Raw genomic sequence first — 21,729 nt, 5'->3', positions numbered from 1 at the left:
TTTACTCTCAGCTTTCTTCTTTCACGCACTTTACCAAACTCAGTCACCAGTTTCTGCAGTTTCTCACACGAATCAGCCACCAGTGCTGTATCATCAGCAAACAACCACTGACTCACTTCCCAAGCCCTCTCATCTACAACAGACTCCATACTTGCCCCTCTCTCCAAAACCTTTGCATTAACATCCCTAACAACCCCATCCTTAAGCATCACGCACCCCTTCCGCAAACTGACATTCACTGGGAACCAATCACTTTCCTCTCTTCCTACTCGTACACATGCCTTACATCCTCGATAAAACCTTTTCACTGCTTCTAGCAACTTGGCTCCCACACCATATACTCTTAATACCTTCCACTCTATCATATGCCTTCTCCAGATCCATAAATGCTACATATAAATCCATTTGTTTTTCTAAGCATTTCTCACATACATTCTTCAAAGCAAACACCTGATCCACACACCCTCTATCACTTCTGAAACCACACTGCTCTTCCCCAATCTGATGCTCTGTAAATGCCTTTACTCTCTCAATCAATACCCTCCCATATAATTTCCAGGGAATATTCAACAAACTTATACCTCTGTAATTTGAACACTCACCTTAATCCCCTTTGCCTTTATACAATGGCAATACGCATGCATTCCGCCAATCCTCAGGCACTTCACCATGAGCCATAAATACACTGAATATCCTCACCAACCAGTCAACAACACAGTCACCCCCTTTTTTACTAAATTCCAATGCAATACCATCCAAACCATCCGCCTTGCCGGCTTTCATCTTCCACAATGCTTTCACTACCTCTTCTCTATTTACCAAACCATTCTCCCTGACCCTTTCACTTCGCACACCACCTCAACCAAAACACCCTATATCTGTAACTCTGTCATCTAACACTTTCAACAAACCTTCAAAATACTCACTCCATCTCCTTCTCACATCACCTCTACTTGTTATTACTTCCCCATTAGCCCGTTCACCAATGTTCCCATTTGTTCTCTTGTCTTATGCACCTTATCTACCTCCTTCCAAAACATCTTTTTATTCTCCCTAAGATTTAATGATACTCTCTCACCCCAACGCTCAAAAGCCCTCTTTTTCACCTCTTGCACCTTTCTCTTGAGCTCTTGCCTCTTTCTTTACACATCTCCCACTCATTTACATCATTTCCTTGCAAAAATTGTCCAAATGCCTCTCTCTTCTCTTTCAATAATAATCTTACTTCTTCATCCAACCACTCACTCCCCTTTCTAATCTGCCCACCTCCCACACTTCTCATGCCACAAGCATCTTTTGCACAAGCCATCACTGCTTCCCTAAATATATCCCATTCCTCCCCCACTCCCCTTATGTCCTTCGCTCTCACCTTTTTCCATTCTGCACTCAGTCTCTCCTGGTACTTCCTCACACAAATCTCCTTCCCAAGCCCACTTACTCTCACCACTCTCTTCACCCCAACATTTTCTCTTCTTTTCTGAAAACCTCTACAAATTTTCACCTTTGCCTCCACAAGATGATGATCAGACATCCCTCCTGTTGCACCTCTCAGCACATTAACATCCAAAAGTCTCTCTTTCAGGCACTTATCAATCAACACGTAGTCCAATAATGCTCTCTGGCCATCTCTCCTACTTACATACATATACTTATGTATATCTCTCTTTTTGAACCAGGTATTCCCAATCATCAGTCCTTTATCAGGAAACAAATCTACAAGCTCTTCACCATTTCCAATGTCTCAGCTATAACTTCTAATTCTTCTTCTTTCCTCTGTCACATAAATTACTTCTGGGAGTCTCATAACCTCCAACAGTCTTTTCTTATGTGTTTCCTTCTTTTCTTCCCTCTCCTCCTTATTTGGTGTATGATCTTTCAAATCAAAAATAATTAGCGATTTACACCTAGCAATCTCCTGCTTTACTGATCTTTCTAATTTTGGTGCCATTCACATTTCGACTAGACCCCTCAGAGTGGAAGTGTCAACCTAAATGCCTAACTTTCTCTTCAATCTCACTTTTGGTTAGTAAGCACTGGTCTGATATATACTTTCTTGATTGCTACATCTCTAACATTGTATATCAGTCTTTCAACCACTTCTCTCACTTTCCTATGTATCTCTATCTGTGTTGACCTGGTCTATGTTCCTGTGCCTTACTCTTCACACTCTGTTGACCTGTTTCCAGATTTTCTCTTAATTTTCCTTACCCTCACCTTTCGTTAATATGTGTGTGTGTCTGTTTGTTTGTGTGTGTATTAGTCCTTTCTTCAATCTGAACAGCGTTTACTTTTGTTCTTTCCTCACTCTCAGAGGATTCATGTAATGCTCCTGCCATTCCTTGACCAATACTGTCAATATTTTTCTTGTTTGCACAGTCTCTAATACATCCAGAGATGACACAGCACACTTCATTTGCTTTTTAATGGGTCCATCTTCTTTCCTCTGATTTGATATATCCTGAACCCCCTCCACTAGACTGTATTTCTGTTCCTTTTGGTCTTTTGACTCCCTTTGTGATTCCTGTGTTATCATATGATCTTACTCCTTCATTAGTTCCCTCAACATCCCCCAAATATTTGCTCTCTGGTGTTTTCATGTCAAGCCTTTTCTTCTCTTTTATCTCTAGCCTTCTCTTCACAGATCTAGTTTTGACTGCATTTGGTGCATTCCTGTAAATGAATCTATCCATAACAGCCATTTCTGGTTCAGGCAGTGCTAAAAATGACAAATTATCCCCCAGAGACGAGTAACAGGAAAAAGCTTACTTGAGTAAATTATCCAACTACTTGAGGAAAATTTAGATGATTGCCTGCAAAAGTTTTGCCTTTTGCTTAAAAATCAAAATTTCACTGGCCTTTGGCAATCTGCACTTTCATGCAGTAACTTACCACGCATATTCTCTTCACAGTGTAATCTAGTCACTCTCGTACAAACTGGGTCTCCTTTATAAAAGACAAAGAAAATATATTGATTCAGTTAGTTGGCATCATTTCTTCATTCAGTTAGGGTATAACATATCCTTCAGTCCTGGAAACCCTCATACTCAACGTTTCAGTCTGTTTTCCAAATGCTGAAAGTATTGCATACGTGTCATTTTTATTATCTTTGTGAGTAGCTGCTTCATATGTGCAGGGGGTTTTATTTCCTCAAAAATGGAATACTGCTCATCCTTCATCTCTCTATCAACTAGAGTGGAATCAAAAGCCTTCCATCTCATCAATTCTCCTGGCATTATCTCTCTTCAAGCTTCTCTTTCCATATGCTGCTACTCTTTCTGTTTCATAGGAATGATTTTGGCCATTGTTTACAGGAACAGTCTTCATGTGTCCCCAGTGCCAAGGTTTTGGACCCATGCCATTTGTTTGGCTGCTGCTTCCTAAAGCTTTTGTGTGGAGACTAGCCACTCAAGGACTAGCTATTTTGATGCCTCCTTCCCTTAAACAGTTATATTGTGGATTCTTTTCTTTTGTCTTTTTCTCTTCATATAATTTTCTTTCCCTTAAGAGTCAAAACTGCAAACACTTGTGAAGCCCTGATTAATTTCTATGTTCTTTTTCTTTTGCTTTTTTCTTTTACCTGAGAGAGCCTTGATTGGGGCATATTGTCTGTGCCATGTCAAAAATAAGGATGGGGGAGGGAATACAAGGATGGCTACAATGAAAAAGGTATGTAGGGGCATGGGTTTGAATGGAGAAAACTTGAAGTGAAGTGAAGTGTTTTAAATACCTGGAAGTGGAAAACAAGGCGAGTCACAGGATGGACGAGGAAAAGGTCCTGAGAGCACAAAGTAATGGGTGGAAAGATGGGTCTCTATGTGGGAGGGTGAGAATGTGTATGTTTGAAGGTATAGTAGTTCCAATGATGTTGTATAGATGTGAAGTATGGTCTATAGATAAAAATGTATGGAAGAGTGTGGATGTGTTGGAAATTAAATGTTTAAGGACTAAATGTATGAAGAGGGCTGAAGAAAACCCCTGTTGGAAATCAAATGTTTAAGGACAACATGTGTGAAGAGGGTTAAAGAAAACCCCTCTCAAATACAAGTATGACTCTTTACATGAATCTATAAAAGCCTGCTCTAAAACATATGTACAGCTCAATTCATCCATTCACACAAGCTCCACACATTCAATCATACAAGCCTCATCTCAAATATATTCATTGCTCCATATTTACATCCATACAAGCATCTCTCACACTAATCAAACACTGCTTGGTATATCCATCCATACAAGACACCCTTTGTGGAAGGTTTTAAGAGTATATGGTGTGGTAGGTAAGTTGCCAGAAGCAGTGAAAAGTTTTTACCAAGGATGTAAGGCATGTGAACGAGTAGGAAGAGAGAAAAGTGATTGGTTACCAATAAATGACAGTTTGCAACAGGGGTGCATGATGTCTCCATGGCTGTTTAATTTGTTTATGGATGGGGTGATTACAGAGGTGAATGCAGGAGTTTTGGAGAGAGGGGCAAGTATGCAGTCTGTTCTGGATGAGAGGGCTTGGGAAGTGAGTCAGATGTTGTCCACTGATGATACAGTGCTGGTGGCTGATTCGGGTGAGAAACTGCAGAAGTTGGTGACTGAGTTTGGTAAAGTGTGTGAAAGAAGAAAGTTGAGATGAAATGTGAATAAGAGCAAATTTACTACGTTCAGTAGGGTTCAGGAACAGTTTAATTGGGAGGAATGTTTGAATGGAGAAAAACTGAAGGAAGTGAAGTGTTTTAGATATCTGGAAGTGGACTTAGCTGCGAATGGAACCATGGAATTGGAAGTGAGTCATAGGGTGGGGAAGGGAGTGAACGTTCTGGGAGCACTGAAGAATGTGTGGAAGGCAAGAACATTATCTTGAAGAGCAAAAGTGGGCATGTTTGAAGGAACAGTGGTTACAACAATGTTATATGGTTGCAAGGCATGGGGTATACATAGGGTTGAGCGGAGGAGGGTGGATATGTTGGAAATGAAACATTTCAGGACAATTTGTGGTGTAAGGTGGTTTGATCGAGTAAGTAATGAAAGGGTAAGAGAGATGAGTGGTAATAAAAAAGAGTGTGGTTGAGAGAGCAGAAGAGGGTGTGTTGAAATGGTTTGGACAAATGGAGAGGATGAGTGAGGAAAGATTGACAAGGAAAGATTGACAGAGGATATATGTGTCAGAGGCGGAGGGAAGGAGAAGCAGGAGACCAAATTGGAGGTGGAAGGATGGGGTGAAAAAGATTTTGAGCGTTCGGGGCCAGAACATAAAGGAGGGTAAATGGCATGCACGGAATGGAGTGCATTGGAACTATGTGGTATACCAGGGTCAACGTGCTGTCAATGGACTGAACCAGGGCATGTGAAGCGTTTGGGGTAAACCATGGAAAGGTGTGTGGGGCCTGGATGCAGAAAGGGAGGTGTGGTTCATTACACATGACAGCTAAAGACTGAGTGTGAATGAATGTGGACTTTTTTACCTGTTCCTGGCACTGCCTTGCTGGAGGGGGTGGTAACGGGAATGGATGAAGGCAGCAAGTAGTATGGATATGTACATGTGTGTATATGTATATGTCTGTGTATGTATACATTGAAATGTATATGTATGTATATGAGCGTGTATGGGCGTTTATGTATATACATGTGTATGTGGGTGGGTTGGGCAATTCCTTATCTGTTTCCTTGCGCTACCTCGCTAATGCGAGAGATGGAGGTTACGTATAATACAAAAATAGTATAATACAAGACACCCATAACACATATAACATACAACTCCATACATCCATACATCTGTACAAGTCTCCTGTCATCCATATAATGTATACGACCATTGACTCATCTTGGAAGTCAACGTTGTCTCTAACCTATCGCCAGGGTCCAATTTTAGGAGAATAGTTACAGGAACAAACTGTTTGTCGGCAAATATCAGAAGAGCTTTCAAGAACATGGATTATGCAGTTTACGGTTCATGTTTGCCTTCTGTACTGCATAGTAATTCTAATATCTGTCTCTTAAACTAAAAACTTCTTTTTCACTCAGATTGTTTCAATCACTTCTGCTGGAAGAAAGATGAAAGAGAGTAGACACAATTATAAGTTTACGGGTTTCTAAACACATGCAACAACAGTAACAGTGATCAATTCTTTGAGATGAACAAAGGAAAGATCAGGGAAAAACAAGGTAAAATTTAATTAAATAACCTTAGGACTCCTTTTACAGGGCTACTGCAATTCCAAGATTGCACCCCAATCAGCAGCAGGAAAAAATGGACTCTTTTACGAAGATACATTTTACATCAAGGCTGTATCCTTTCATCCTCTGACAGTATGACCTCCCAAAGATGATTTTTCAGTACTGATGAAACCTTATGCAGGTGAAGTATGGTAACATCTATGATGTAAACTAAATAAAGAAGAAAAGACCTTAAGAGACTGAAAGGTATATAGACAAAGAGAAAGAATAAACTAAAACCACAAAAAATACAAAGAAATTAAAAACCAGCACAACAGTTAAACTTAGAGATGGAGTCTGAAGAGAATAAAACTCTCCTCTTCCCTAAACACAAACACTCAATCATACATAAATAAAATGCATAAAACAAAATCTCTTTTATCATGTATTATTTACTTACTTGTTCAACAGGGAGGAGTGGAAATTAAGTTGACCTTGTAATAGTTCCAGTTTGATATAAGTCTCTCCTTGCCCCACAGCAAGAATCCCATTGGCCAGGGTGGTACGGAATCGAAAAGCAAGCTCATATCCTAGAATAAAATCCCTTAAGTGTAAACCTAAACAGTTGGTTATCATTAATATTCATTACTCTTTTCTTATCACCTTTTAAAGCATTAATTTTCAAGCTGATTTTTATACTATCAATGGAATAATATGTGTGTGGATGTAACCAAGATGAGAAAAAAGGAGAGATAAGTAGTATGTTTGAGGAAAGGAGCCTCGATATTTTGGATCTGAGTGAAACGAAGCTCAAGGGTAAAGGTGAAGAGTGGTTTGGGGATGTCTTGGGAGTAAAGTCAAGGGTTAGTGAGAGGGCAAGAGCAAGGGAAGGAGTAGCACTACTGAAACAGGAGTGGTGGGAGTATATGATAGAGTGTAAGAAAGTAAACTCTAGATTGATATGGGTAAAACTGAAAGTTGATGGAGAGAGAGAGGTGATTATTGGTGCATATGCACCTGGGCATGAGAAGAAAGATCATGAGAGGCAAGTGTTTAGGGAGCAGCTGAGTGACTGTGTTAATAGCTTTGATGCACGAGACCGGGTTACAGTGATGAGTGATTTGAATGCAAATGTGAGTAATGTGGCAGCCGAGGGAATAATTGGTGTACATGGAGTGTTCAGTGTTGTAGATTTATGTGCTGAAAAAGGACTGGTGATTAGGAATACCTGGTTTAAAAAGAGATATATACATAAGTATACATATGTAAGTAGGAGAGATGGCCAGAGAGCGTTATTGGATTACGTGTTAATTGATAGGCGTACGAAAGAGAGACTTTTGGATGTTAATGTGCTGAGAGGTACAACTGTAGGGATGTCTGATCATTATCTTGTGGAGGCGAAGGTGAAGATTTGTAGAGGTTTTCAGAAAAGAAGAGAGAATGTTCGGGTGAGAAGAGGGATAAGAGTATGTGAGCTTGGGAAGGAGACTTGTGTGAGGAAGTACCAGGAGAGACTGAGTACAGAATGGAAAAAGGTGAGAACAAAGGACATAAGGGGAGTGGGGGAGGAATGGGATGTATTTAGGGAAGCAGTGATGGCTTGTGCAAAAGATGCTTGTGGCATGAGAAGTGTGGGAGGTGGACAGATTAGAAAGGGTAGTGAATGGTGGGATGAGGAAGTAAGATTATTTTAGTGAAAGAGAAGAGAAAGGCATTTGGACGATTTTTCCAGGGAAATAATGCAAATGACTGGGATATGTATAAAAGAAAGAGGCAGGAGGTCAAGAGAAAGGTGCAAGAGGTGAAAAAAAGGGCAAATGAGAGTTGGGGTGAGAGTATCATTGAATTCTAGGGAGAATAAAAAGATGTTTTGGAAGGAGGTAAATAAAGTTTGTAAGACGAGGGAACAGATGGGAACTTCAGTGAAGGGGACTAATGGGGAGGTGATAACAAGTAGTGGTGATGTGAGAAGGAGATGGAGTGAGTATTTTGAAGGTTTGTTGAATGTGTTTGATGATACAGTGGCAGATATAGGGTGTTTTGGTCGAGGTGGTGTGCAAAGTGAGAGGGTTTGGGAAAATGATTTGGTAAACAGAGAAGAGGTAGTAAAAGCTTTGCGGAAGATGAAAGCCGGCAAGGCAGCGGTTTTGGATGGTATTGCAGCGGAATTCAATAAAAAAAAGGGGGTGACTGTGTTGTTGACTAGGTGGTAAGGTTATTTAATGTATGTATGACTCATGGTGAGGTGCTTGAGGATTGGCGGAATGCTTGCATAGTGCCATTGTTCAAAGGCACAGGGGATAAAAGTGAGTGCTCAAATTACAGAGGTATAAGTTTGTTGAGTATTCCTGGGAAATTATATGTGAGGGTATTGATTGAGAAGGTGAAAGCATGTACAGAGCATCAGACTGGGGAAGAGCAGTGTGGTTTCAGAAGTGGTAGAGGATGTGTGGATAAGGTGTTTGCTTTGAAGAATGTATGTGAGAAATACTTAGAAAAGCAAATGGATTTGTATGTAGCATTTATGGATCTGGAGAAGGCATATGATAGAGTCGATAGAGATGCTCTGTGGAAGGTATTAAGAATATATGGTGTGGGAGGCAAGTTGTTAGAAGCAGTGAAAAGTTTTTATCGAGGATGTAAGACATGTGTACGTGTAGGAAGAGAGGAAAGTGATTGGTTCTCAGTGAATGTAGGTTTACGGCAGGGGTGTGTGATGTCTCCATGGTTGTTTAATTTGTTTATGGATGGGGTTGTTAGGTAGGTGAATGCAAGAGCTTTGGAAAGAGGGGCAAGTATGCAGTCTGCTGTGGATGAAAGAGCTTGGGAAGTGAGTCAGTTGTTGTTTGATAATGATACAGTGCTGGTGGCTGATTCATGTGAGAAACTGCAGAAGCTGGTGACTGAGTTTGGTAGAGTGTGTGAAAGGAGAAAGCTGAGAGTAAATGTGAATATGAGCAAGGTTATTAGGTGCAGTAGGGTTAAAGGACAAGTAAATTGGGAGGTAAGTTTGAATGGAGAAAAACTGGAGGAAGTGAAGTGTTTTAGATATCTGGGATTGGATTTGGCAGCAGATGGAACCATGGAAGTGGAAATGAATATAGGGTGGGAGAGGGGGCGAAAGTTCTGGGAGCATTCAAGAAAGTGTGGAAGTCGAGAACATTATCTCAGAAAGCAAAAATGGGTATGTTTGAAGGAATAGTGGTTCCAACAATGTTATATGGTTACCAGGCGTGGGCTATGGATAGAGTTGTGCAGAGGAGGGTGGATGTGCTGGAAATGAGATGTTTGAGGACAATATGTGGTGTGAGGTGGTTTGATCGAGTAAGTAATAATAGGGTAAGAGAGATGTGTGGTAATAAAAAGAGTGTGGTTGAGAGAGCAGAAGAGGGTGTTTTGAAATGGTTTGGTCACATGGAGAGAATGAGTGAGTAAAGATTGACCAAGAGGATACATGTGTCAGCGGTGGAGGTAACGAGGAGAGTGAGAGACCAAATTGGAGGTGGAAAGATGGAGTGAAAAAGATTTTGAATGATCGGGGCCTGAACATGCAGGAGGGTGAAAGGCGTGCAAGGAATAGAGTGAATTGATACCGGGTTCGATGTACTCTCAATGGATTGAACCAGGGCATGTGAAATGTCTGGGTTAAACCATGGAAAGTTCTGTGGGACCTGGATGTGGAAAGGGAGCTGTGGTTTCGGTGCATTATTGCATGACAGCTAATGACTGAGTGTGAACGAATGTGGCCTTTGTTGTCTTTTCCTCCCGCGTTAGCGAGGTAGCGCAAGGAAACAGACGAAAGAATGGCCCAACCCACCCACATACACATGTATATACATACACATCCACACACACAAATATACATACCTATACATCTCAACTTATACATATATATACACACACAGACATATACATATATACACATGTACATAATTCATACTGTCTGCCTTTATTAATTCCCATCACCACCTTACCACACATGAAATAACAACCCTCTCCCCCCTCATGTGAGCGAGGTAGCGCTACGAAAAGACAACAAAGGCCCCATTCATTCACACTCATTCTCTAGCTGTCATGTAATAATGCACTCTATCAATGCCTTCTCCTGAACCATAAATGCTACATACAAATCCATTTGCTTTTCTAATTATTATTGCTTTTCTATTGTATCAATATTTATTTATTTTGCTTTGTCGCTGTCTCCCATGTTAGCATGGTAGCGCAATGAAACAGGCGAAAGAATGGCCCAACCAACCCACATACACATGTATATACATACATGTCCACACACACAAATATACATACCTATACATCTCAACGTATACATATATATACACACACAGACATATACATACATACACATGTACATAATTCATACTGTCTGCCTTCATTCATTCCCATCGCCACCCCACCACACATGAAATAACAACCTCCTCCCCCCTCATGTGTGCAAGGTACCACTAGGATAAGACAACAAAGGCCACATTCGCTCACACTCAGTGTCTCGCTGTCATGTAATAATGCACAGAAAACACAGCTCCCTTTCGACATCCAGACCCCACAGAACTTTCCATGGTTTACCCCAGACGCTTCACATGCCCTGGTTCAATCCACTGACAGCACGTCCACCCCAGTATACCATATCGTTCCAATTCACTCTACTCCTTGCACGCCTTTCACTCTCCTGCATGTTCAGGCTCCGATCACTCAAAATCTTTTTCACTCCATCTTTCCATCTCCAATTTGGTCTCCTACCTCTCCTCGTTCCCTCCACCTCTGACTCTTGGTCAATCTTTCCTCATTCATTCTCTCTATGTGACCAAACCATTTCAAAACACCCTCTTCTGCTTGCTCAACCACACTCTTTTTATTACCACACATTTCTCTTACCCTATTATTACTTACTCGATCAAACCACCTCACACCACATACTGTCCTCAAACATCTCATTTCCAGCTCATCCACCCTCCTCCATAAAACTATCTATAGCCCATGCCTCGCAAACATATAACATTGTTGGAACCACTATTCCTTCAGACATAACCATTTTTGCTTTCCGAGATAATGTTCTCGAGTTCCACACATTCTTGAACGCTACCAGAACTTTCGCCCCCTCCCCCACCCTATGATTCATTTCTGCTTCCATGGTTCTATCCGCTGCCAAATCCACTCCCAGATATCTAAAACACTTCACTTCCTCCAGTTTTTCTCCATTCAAACTTACCTCTCAATTGACTTGTCCCTCAACCCTACTGTACCTAATAACCTTGCTCTTATTCACATTTACTCTCAGCTTTCTTCTTTCACACACTTTACCAAACTCAGTCACCAGCTTTTGCAGTTTCTCACCCAAATCAGCCACCAGTGCTGTATCATCAGCGAACAACAACTGACTCACTTCCCAAGCCCTCTCAACCACAACATGGTGCAAGTACACATGCCTTACATCCTTGATAAAAACTTTTCACTGCTTCTAACAACTTGCTTCCCACACCATATGTTCTTAATACCTTCCACAGAGCATCTCTATCAACTCTATCATATGTCTTCTCCAGATCCATAAATGCTACATACAAATCCATTCACTTTTCTAAGTATTTCTCACATACATTTTTCAAAGCAAACACCTGATTCACACATCCTCTACCACTTCTGAAACCACACTGCTCTTCCCCATTCTGATGCTCTGTACATGCCTTCACCCTCTCAATCAATACCCTCCCATATAATTTCCTAGGAATACTCAACAAACCTATACCTCTGTAATTTGAGCACTTACTTTTATCCTCTTTGCCTTTGTACAATGGCACTTTGCAAGTCATACATACATTAAATAACCTTACCAACCAGTCAACAATACAGTCACACCTTTTTTAATAAATTCCACTGGAACACCATCCAAAACCAGTGTGGTTTCAGAAGTGGTAGAGGATGTGTGGATCAGGTGTTTGCTTTGAAGAATGTATGCGAGAAATACTTTAGAAAAGCAAATGGATTTCTATGTAGCATCTATGGATCTGGAGAAGGCATATGATAGAGTTGATAGAGATGCTCTGTGGAAGGTATTAAGAATATATGGTGTGGGAGGCAAGTTGTTAGAAGCAGTGAAAAGCTTTTATCGAGGATGTAAGGCATGTATACGGGTAGGAAGAGAGGAAAGTGATTGGTTCTCAGTGAATGTAGGTTTGCGGCAGGGATGTGTGGTATCTCCATGGTTGTTTAATTTGTTTATGGATGGGGTTGTTAGGGAGGTGAATGCAAGAGTTTTGGAAAGAGGGGCAAGTATGCAGTCTGTTGTGGATGAGAGAGCTTGGGAAGTGAGTCAGTTGTTGTTCGCTGATGATACAGCGATGGTGGATGATTTGTGTGAGAAACCGCAGAAGCTGGTGACTGAGTTTGGTAAAGTGTGTGAAAGAAGAAAGCTGAGTAAATGTGAATAAGAGCAGGGTTATTAGGTACGGTAGGGTTGAGGAACAAGTCAATTTGGAGGTAAGTTTGAATGGAGAAAAACTGGAGGAAGTGAAGTGTTTTAGATATCTGGGAGTGGATTTGGCAGCGGATGGAACCATGGAAGCGGAAGTGAATCATAGGATGGGGGAGGGGGCGAAAGTTCTGGAAACGTTAAAAAATGTGTGAAAGTTGAGAACATTATCTCGGTAAGCAAAAATGGGTATGTTTGAAGGAATAGTGGCTCCAACAATGTTATGTGGTTGCGAGGTGTGGGCTATGGATAGAGTTGTGCGCAGGAGGGTGGATGTGTTGGAAATGAGATGTTTGAGGACAGTATGTGGTGTGAGGTGGTTTGATCGAGTAAGTAATAATAGGGTAAGAGAGATGTAGGTAATAAAAAGAGTGTGGTTGAGAGAGCAGAAGAGGGTGTTTTGAAATGGTTTGGGCACATGAAAAGAATGAGCGAGGAAAGATTGACCAAGAGGATATATGTGTCAGAGGTGGAGGGAACGAGGAGAAGTGGGAGATCAAATTGGAGGTGGAAAGATGGAGTGAAAAAGATTTTGAGTGATCGGGGCCTGAACATGCAGGAGGGTGAAAGGCGTGCAAGGAATAGAATGAATTGGAATGATGTGGTATACTGGGGATGATGTGCTGTTAATGGATTGAACCACGGCATGTGAAGCTTCTGGGGTATACCATGGAAAGTTCTGTGGGGCCTCGATGTGGAAAGGGAGCTGTGGTTTCGGTTCATCATTACATGACAGCTAGAGACTGAGTGTGAATGAATGTGGCCATTTTTGTCTTTTCCTAGCGCTACTTCGTGCACATGAGGGGGGAGCGGGTTGTTTTTTCATGTGTGGTGGGGTGGCGATGGGAATGAATGAAGGCAGGCAGTATGAATTATATACATGTGTATATATATGTATATGTCTGTGTGGGTATATATATGTATACGTTGAGATGTATAGGTGTGTATACTTGCGTTTGTGGACGTGTATGTATATACATGTGTATGTGGGTGGGTTGGGCCATTCTTTCATCTGTTTCCTTGCGCTACCTCGCTAACGCGGGAGACAGTGACAAAGCAAAATCAGTATATGAATAAATATTTCAAACTTTCTTTTCTTTCAAACTATTCGCCATTTCCCGCGTTAGCGAGGTAGCGTTAAGAACAGAGGACTGGGCCTTTGAGGGAATATCCTCACCTGGCCCCCTTCTCTGTTCCTTGTTTTGGAAAAAAAAAATAAATAAAAAATAAACGAGAGGGGAGGATTTCCAGCCCCCCGCTCCCTCCCCTTTTAGTCGCCTTCTATGACACGCAGGGAATACGTGGGAAGTATTCTTTCTCCCCTATATATTTATATACATATATATATATATATATATATATATATATATATATATATATATATATATATATATATCTCCAGCCCCCTTCTCTGTTCCTTCCTTTTTTTTTTTTTTTCCCAAAGGAAGGAAAATATATATTAATGTATATATATATATATAATATAATATATATATATATATATATATATATATATATATATATATATATATATATATATAATATATATATATATAATCCTCCCCTCTCATTTTTTTTTTAATTTTCCAAAAGAAGGAACAGAGAATTGGGCCAGGTGAGGATATTCCCTTAAGGCCCAGTCCTCTGTTCTTAACGCTACCTCGCTAATGCGGGAAATGGCGAATAGTTTGAAAGAAAGAAAGAAAATATATATATATACGAAGTCTGTTGTGGATGAGAGAGCTTGGGAAGTGAGTCAGTTGTTGTTCGCTGATGATACAGCGATGGTGGCTGATTCATGTGAGAAACTGTAGAAGCTGGTGACTGAGTTTGGTAAAGTGTGTGAAAGAAGAAAGTTAAGAGTAAATGTGAATAAGAGCAAGGTTATTAGGTACAGTAGGGTTGAGGGTCAGGTCAATTGGGAGGTAAGTTTGAATGGAGAAAAACTGGAGGAAGTAAAGTGTTTTAGATATCTGGGAGTGGATCTGGCAGCGGATGGAACCATGGAAGCGGAAGTGGATCATAGGGTGGGGGAGGGGGCGAAAATTCTGGGAGCCTTGAAGAATGTGTGGAAGTCGAGAACATTATCTCGGAAGGCAAAAATGGGTATGTTTGAAGGAATAGTAGTTCCAACAATGTTGTATGGTTGCGAAGCATGGGCTATGGATAGAGTTGTGCGCAGGAGGATGGATGTGCTGGAAATGAGAAGTTTGAGGACAATGTGTGGTGTGAGGTGGTTTGATCGAGTAAGTAACGTAAGGGTAAGAGAGATGTGTGGAAATAAAAAGAGCGTGGTTGAGAGAGCAGAAGAGGGTGTTTTGAAATGGTTTGGGCACATGGAGAGAATGAGTGATGAAAGATTGACCAAGAGGATATATGTGTCGGAGGTTGAGGGAACGAGGAAAAGTGGGAGACCAAATTGGAGGTGGAAAGATGGAGTGTAAAAGATTTTGTGTGATCGGGGCCTGAACATGCAGGAGGGTGAAAGGAGGGCAAGGAATAGAGTGAATTGGATCGATGTGGTATACCGAGGTTGACGTGCTGTCAGTGGATTGAATCAGGGCATGTGAAGCGTCTGGGGTAAACCATGGAAAGCTGTGTAGGTATGTATATTTGCGTGTGTGGACGTATGTATATACATGTGTTTGGGGGTGGGTTGGGCCATTTCTTTCGTCTGTTTCCTTGCGCTACCTCACAAACGTGGGAGACAGCGACAAAGCAAAAAAAAAAAAAAAAAAAAAAATATTTATTATATTTTGTCGCTGTCTCCCGCGTTTGCGAGGTAGCGCAAGGAAACAGACGAAAGAAATGGCCCAACCCACCCCCATACACATGTATATACATACGTCCACACACGCAAATATACATACCTACACAGCTTTCCATGGTTTACCCCAGATGCTTCACATGCCCTGATTCAATCCACTGACAGCACGTCTACCCCGGTATACCACATCGATCCAATTCACTCTATTCCTTGCCCTCCTTTCACCCTCCTGCATGTTCAGGCCCCGATCACACAAAATCTTTTTCACGCCATCTTTCCACCTCCAATTTGGTCTCCCACTTCTCCTCGTTCCCTCCAACTCCGACACATATATCCTCTTGGTCAATCTTTCCTCACTCATTCTCTCCATGTGCCCAAACCATTTCAAAACATCCTCTTCTGCTCTCTCAACCACGCTCTTTTTATTTCCACACATCTCTCTTGCCCTTACATTACTAATTCGATCAAACCACCTCACACCACATATTGTCCTCAAACATCTCATTTCCAGCACATCCACCCTCCTGCGCACATATATATATATATATATATATATATATATATATATATATATATATATATATATATATATATATATGGAAAGAGGGGCAAGTATGAAGTCTGTTGTGGATGAGAGAGCTTGGGAAGTGAGTCAGTTGTTGTTCGCTGATGATACAGCACTGGTGGCTGATTCATGTGAAAAACTGCAGAAGCTGGTGACTGAGTTTGGTAAAGTGTGTGAAAGAAGAAAGTTAAGAGTAAATGTGAATAAGAGTAAGGTTATTAGGTACAGTAGGGTTGAGGGTCGAGTCAATTGAGAGGTAAGTTTGAATGGAGAAAAATTGGAGGAAGTAAAGTGTTTTAGATATCTGGGAGTGGATCTGGCAGCGGATGGAACCATGGAAGCGGAAGTGGATCATGGGGTGGGGGAGGGGGTGAAAATTCTGCGAGCCTTGAAAAATGTGTGGAAGTCGAGAACATTATCTCGGAAAGCAAAAATGGGTATATTTGAAGGAATAGTGGTTTCAACAATGTTGTATAGTTGCGTGGCGTGGGCTATGGATAGAGTTGTGCACAGGAGGATGGATGTGCTGGAAATGAGATGTTTGAGGACAATGTGTGGTGTGAGGTGGTTTGATCGAGTAAGTAACGTAAGGGTAAGAGAGATGTGTGGAAATAAAAAGAGCGTGGTTGAGAGAGCAGAAGAGGGTGTTTTGAAATGGTTTGGGCACATGGAGAGAATGAGTGAGGAAAGATTGACCAAGAGGATATATGTGTCGGAGGTGGAGGGAACGAGGAGAAGTGGGAGACCAAATTGGAGGTGGAAAGATGGAGTGAAAAAGATTTTGTGTGATCGGGGCCTGAACATGCAGGAGGGTGAAAGGAGGGCAAGGAATAGAGTGAATTGGATCGATGTGGTATATTGGGGTTGACGTGCTTTCAGTGGATTGAATCAGGGCATGTGAAGCGTCTGGGGTAAACCATGGAAAGCTGTAGAGGTATGTATATTTGCGTGTGTGGACGTATGTATATACATGTGTATGGGGGTGGGTTGGGCCATTTCTTTTGTCTGTTTCCTTGCGCTACCTCGCAAATGCAGGAGACAGCGACGAAGCAAAAAATATATATATATATATATATATATATATATATATATATATATATATATATATATATATATATATATATATATATATTATCCCTGGGGATAGGGGATTAAGAATGCTTCCCACGTATTCCCTGCGTGTCGTAGAAGGCGACTAAAAGGGGAGGGAGTGGGGGGGCTGGAAATCCTCCCCTCTCGGTTTTTTCTTTTTTTTTTTTTTTCAATTTTCCAAAAGAAGAAACAGAGAATTGGGCCAGGTGAGGGTATTCCTTCAAAGGCCCAGTCCTCTGTTCTTAACGCTACCTCGCTAATGCGGGAAATGGCGAATAGTTTGAAAGAAAAGAAAGAATATATATATATATATATATATATATATATATATATATATATATATATATATATATATATATATGTATATATATATTTTTTGATTTTCCAAAGGAGGAAGGGAGAGGGGGGCCGGGTGGGGATGTTCCCTCGGAGACTCAGTCCTCTGTTCTTGGCGCTAACCCGCTAATGTGGGAAGTGGCGAATAGTGTGCGTGTGTGGGTGTTTATGCATATACTTGTGTATTTGGGTGGTTTGTGCCAATCTTTCATCTGTTTCCTTGCACTACCTCCCTAACGCAGGAGACATTGGCTATGATAAAAAAAATAGTACATATATATATATATATATATATATATATATATATATATATATATATATATATATATATATACAGAGCATCAGATTGGGGAAGAGCAGTGTGGTTTCAGAAGTGGTAGAGGATGTGTGGATCAGGTGTTTGCTTCGAAGAATGTATGTGAGAAATACTTAGAAAAGCAAATGGATTTGTATGTAGCATTTATGGATCTGGAGAAGGCATATGATAGAGTTGATAGAGATGCTCTGTGGAAGGTATTAAGAATATATGGTGTGGGAGGCACGTTGTTAGCAGTGAAAAGTTTTTATCGAGGATGTAAGGCATGTGTACGTGTAGGAAGAGAGGAAAGTGATTGGTTCTCAGTGAATGTAGGTTTGCGGCAGGGGTGTGTGATGTCTCCATGGTTGTTTAATTTGTTTATGGATGGTGTTGTTACCGAGGTGAATATATATATATATATATATATATATATATATATATATATATATATATATATATATATATATATATATGTATATATATATTTTTTGATTTTCCAAAGGAGGAAGGGAGAGGGGGGCCGGGTGGGGATGTTCCCTCGGAGACTCAGTCCTCTGTTCTTGGCGCTAACCCGCTAATGTGGGAAGTGGCGAATAGTGTGCGTGTGTGGGTGTTTATGCATATACTTGTGTATTTGGGTGGTTTGTGCCAATCTTTCATCTGTTTCCCTGCACTACCTCCCTAACGCAGGAGACATTGACTATGATAAAAAAAATAGTACATATATATATATATATATATATATATATATATATATATATATATATATATCGAGGAGGATGAGCACTCCCCGCGTGACTCCTTCTTCTGTTTCCCATTTTAGAAAGTTAATACAAGGAGGGGAGGATTTCCGGCCCCCCGCTCCCGTCCCCTCTAGTCGCTTTCTACGACACGCGAGGAATAGGTGGGAAGTATTCTTTCACCCCTATCCCCAGGGATAATATATATATATATATACACACACACACACACACACACACACACACACACGCACACACACACATACACACACACACACATATACATATGAAAAAGGCTCAGAGTGGGGTGCCTAAATGTGTGTGGATGTAACCAAGATGTGAAAAAAGGAGAGATAGGTAGTATGTTTGAGGAAAGGAACCTGGATGTTTTGGCTCTGAGTGAAACGAAGCTCAAGGGTAAAGGGGAAGAGTGGTTTGGAAATGTCTGGGGAGTGAAGTCAGGGGTTAGTGAGAGGACAAGAGCAAGGGAAGGAGTAGCAATACTCCTGAAACAGGAGTTGTGGGAGTATGTGATAGAATGTAAGAAAGTAAATTCTCGATTAATATGGGTAAAATTGAAAGTTGATGGAGAGAGGTGGGTGATTATTGGTGCATATGCACCTGGGCATGAGAAGAAAGATCATGAGAGGCAAGTGTTTTGGGAGCAGCTAAATGAGTGTGTTAGCGGTTTTGATGCACGAGACCGGGTTATAGTGATGGGTGATTTGAATGCAAAGGTGAGTAATGTGGCAGTTGAGGGAATAATTGGTATGCATGGGGTGTTCAGTGTTGTAAATGGAAATGGTGAAGAGCTTGTAGATTTATGTGCTGAAAAAGGACTGATGATTGGGAATACCTGGTTTAAAAAGCGAGATATACATAAGTATACTTATGTAAGTAGGAGAGATGGCCAGAGAGCGTTATTGGATTACGTGTTAATTGACAGGCGTGCGAAAGAGAGACTTTTGGATGTCAATGTGCTGAGAGGTGCAACTGGAGGGATGTCTGATCATTATCTTGTGGAGGCTAAGGTGAAGATTAGTATGGGTTTTCAGAAAAGAAGAGTGAATGTTGGGGTGAAGAAGGTGGTGAGAGTAAGTGAGCTTGGGAAGGAGACCTGTGTGAAGAAGTATCAGGAGAGACTGTGTACAGAATGGAAAAAGGTGAGAACAATGGAAGTAAGGGGAGTGGGGGAGGAATGGGATGTATTTAGGGAATCAGTGATGGATTGCGCAAAAGATGCTTGTGGCATAAGAAGAGTGGGAGGTGGGCTGTTTAGAAAGGGTAGTGAGTGGTGGGATGAAGAAGTAAGAGTATTAGTGAAAGAGAAGAGAGAGGCATTTGGACGATTTTTGCAGGGAAAAAATGCAATTGAGTGGGAGAAGTATAAAAGAAAGAGACAGGAGGTCAAGAGAAAGGTGCAAGAGGTGAAAAAAAGGGCAAATGAGAGTTGGGGTGAGAGACTATCAGTAAATTTTAGGGAGAATAAAAAGATGTTCTGGAAGGAGGTAAATAGGGTGCGTAAGACAAGGGAGCAAATGGGAACTTCAGTGAAGGGCGCAAATGGGGAGGTGATAACAAGTAGTGGTGATGTGAGAAGGAGATGGAATGAGTATTTTGAAGGTTTGTTGAATGTGTCTGATGACAGAGTGGCAGATATAGGGTGTTTGGGTCGAGGTGGTGTGCAAAGTGAGAGGGTTAGGGAAAATGATTTGGTAAACAGAGAAGAGGTAGTAAAAGCTTTGCGGAAGATGAAAGCCGGCAAGGCAGCAGGTTTGGATGGTATTGCAGTGGAATTTATTAAAAAAGGGGGTGACTGTATTGTTGACTGGTTGGTAAGGTTATTTAACTTATGTATGACTCATGGTGAGGTGCCTGAGGATTGGCGGAATGCGTGCATAGTGCCATTGTACAAAGGCAAAGGGGATAAGAGTGAGTGCTCAAATTACAGAGGTATAAGTTTGTTGAGTATTCCTGGTAAATTATATGGGAGGGTATTGATTGAGAGGGTGAAGGCATGTACAGAGCATCAGATTGGGGAAGAGCAGTGTGGTTTCAGAAGTGGTAGAGGATGTGTGGATCAGGTGTTTGCTTTGAAGAATGTATGTGAGAAATACTTAGAAAAGCAAATGGATTTGTATGTAGCATTTATGGATCTGGAGAAGGCATATGATAGAGTTGATAGAGATGCTCTGTGGAAGGTATTAAGAATATATGGTGTGGGAGGCAAGTTGTTAGAAGCAGTGAAAAGTTTTTATCGAGGATGCAAGGCATGTGTACGTGTAGGAAGAGAGGAAAGTGATTGGTTCTCAGTGAATGTAGGTTTGCGGCAGGGGTGTGTGATGTCTCCATGGTTGTTTAATTTGTTTATGGATGGGGTTGTTAGGGAGGTAAATGCAAGAGTCTTGGAAAGAGGGGCAAGTATGAAGTCTGTTGGGGATGAGAGAGCTTGGGAAGTGAGTCAGTTGTTGTTTGCTGATGATACAGCGCTGGTGGCGGATTCATGTGAGAAACTGCAGAAGCTGGTGACGGAGTTTGGTAAAGTGTGTGGAAGAAGAAAGTTAAGAGTAAATGTGAATAAGAGCAAGGTTATTAGGTACAGTAGGGTTGAGGGTCAAGTCAATTGGGAGGTGAGTTTGAATGGAGAAAAACTGGAGGAAGTGAAGTGTTTTAGATATCTGGGAGTGGATCTGTCAGCGGATGGAACCATGGAAGCGGAAGTGGATCATAGGGTGGGGGAGGGGGCGAAAATTTTGGGAGCCTTGAAAAATGTGTGGAAGTCGAGAACATTATCCCGGAAAGCAAAAATGGGTATGTTTGAAGGAATAGTAGTTCCAACAATGTTGTATGGTTGCGAGGCGTGGGATATGGATAGAGTTGTGCGCAGGAGGATGGATGTGCTGGAAATGAGATGTTTGAGGACAATGTGTGGTGTGAGGTGGTTTGATCGAGTAAGTAACGTAAGGGTAAGAGAGATGTGTGGAAATAAAAAGAGCGTGGTTGAGAGAGCAGAAGAGGGTGTTTTGAAATGGTTTGGGCACATGGAGAGAATGAGTGAGGAAAGATTGACCAAGAGGATATATGTGTCGGAGGTGGAGGGAACAAGGAGAAGAGGGAGACCAAATTGGAGGTGGAAAGATGGAGTGAAAAGGATTTTGTGTGATCGGGGCCTGAACATGCAGGAGGGTGAAAGGAGGGCAAGGAATAGAGTGAATTGGAGCGATGTGGTATACAGGGGTTGACGTGCTGTCAGTGGATTGAATCAAGGCATGTGAAGCGTCTGGGGTAAACCATGGAAAGCTGTGTAGG

At 41.3% G+C, this 21,729-nt stretch overlaps 1 protein-coding gene across 2 annotated transcripts in view; it reads right to left on the bottom strand.

The window, feature by feature from the left end:
* The window catches only part of crb (cell polarity complex component crumbs), a 642,968-nt gene that overhangs the window by 235,770 nt on the left and 385,469 nt on the right, over positions 1 to 21,729 (bottom strand). For both annotated transcript variants that reach the window (XM_071694202.1, XM_071694201.1), the window contains exon 21: positions 6,602 to 6,731. In XM_071694202.1, the coding sequence (XP_071550303.1) occupies positions 6,602 to 6,731 (130 nt within the window). The remainder of the gene's footprint in view (positions 1 to 6,601; positions 6,732 to 21,729) is intronic.

The sequence above is a fragment of the Panulirus ornatus genome, chromosome 56 (genome assembly GCF_036320965.1).
Source record: "Panulirus ornatus isolate Po-2019 chromosome 56, ASM3632096v1, whole genome shotgun sequence".
NCBI classification, from domain to species: Eukaryota; Metazoa; Arthropoda; class Malacostraca; order Decapoda; family Palinuridae; genus Panulirus; species Panulirus ornatus.
Note: the sequence above shows the minus strand (reverse complement) of the source record. Positions and strands in the feature narration are given on the sequence as shown.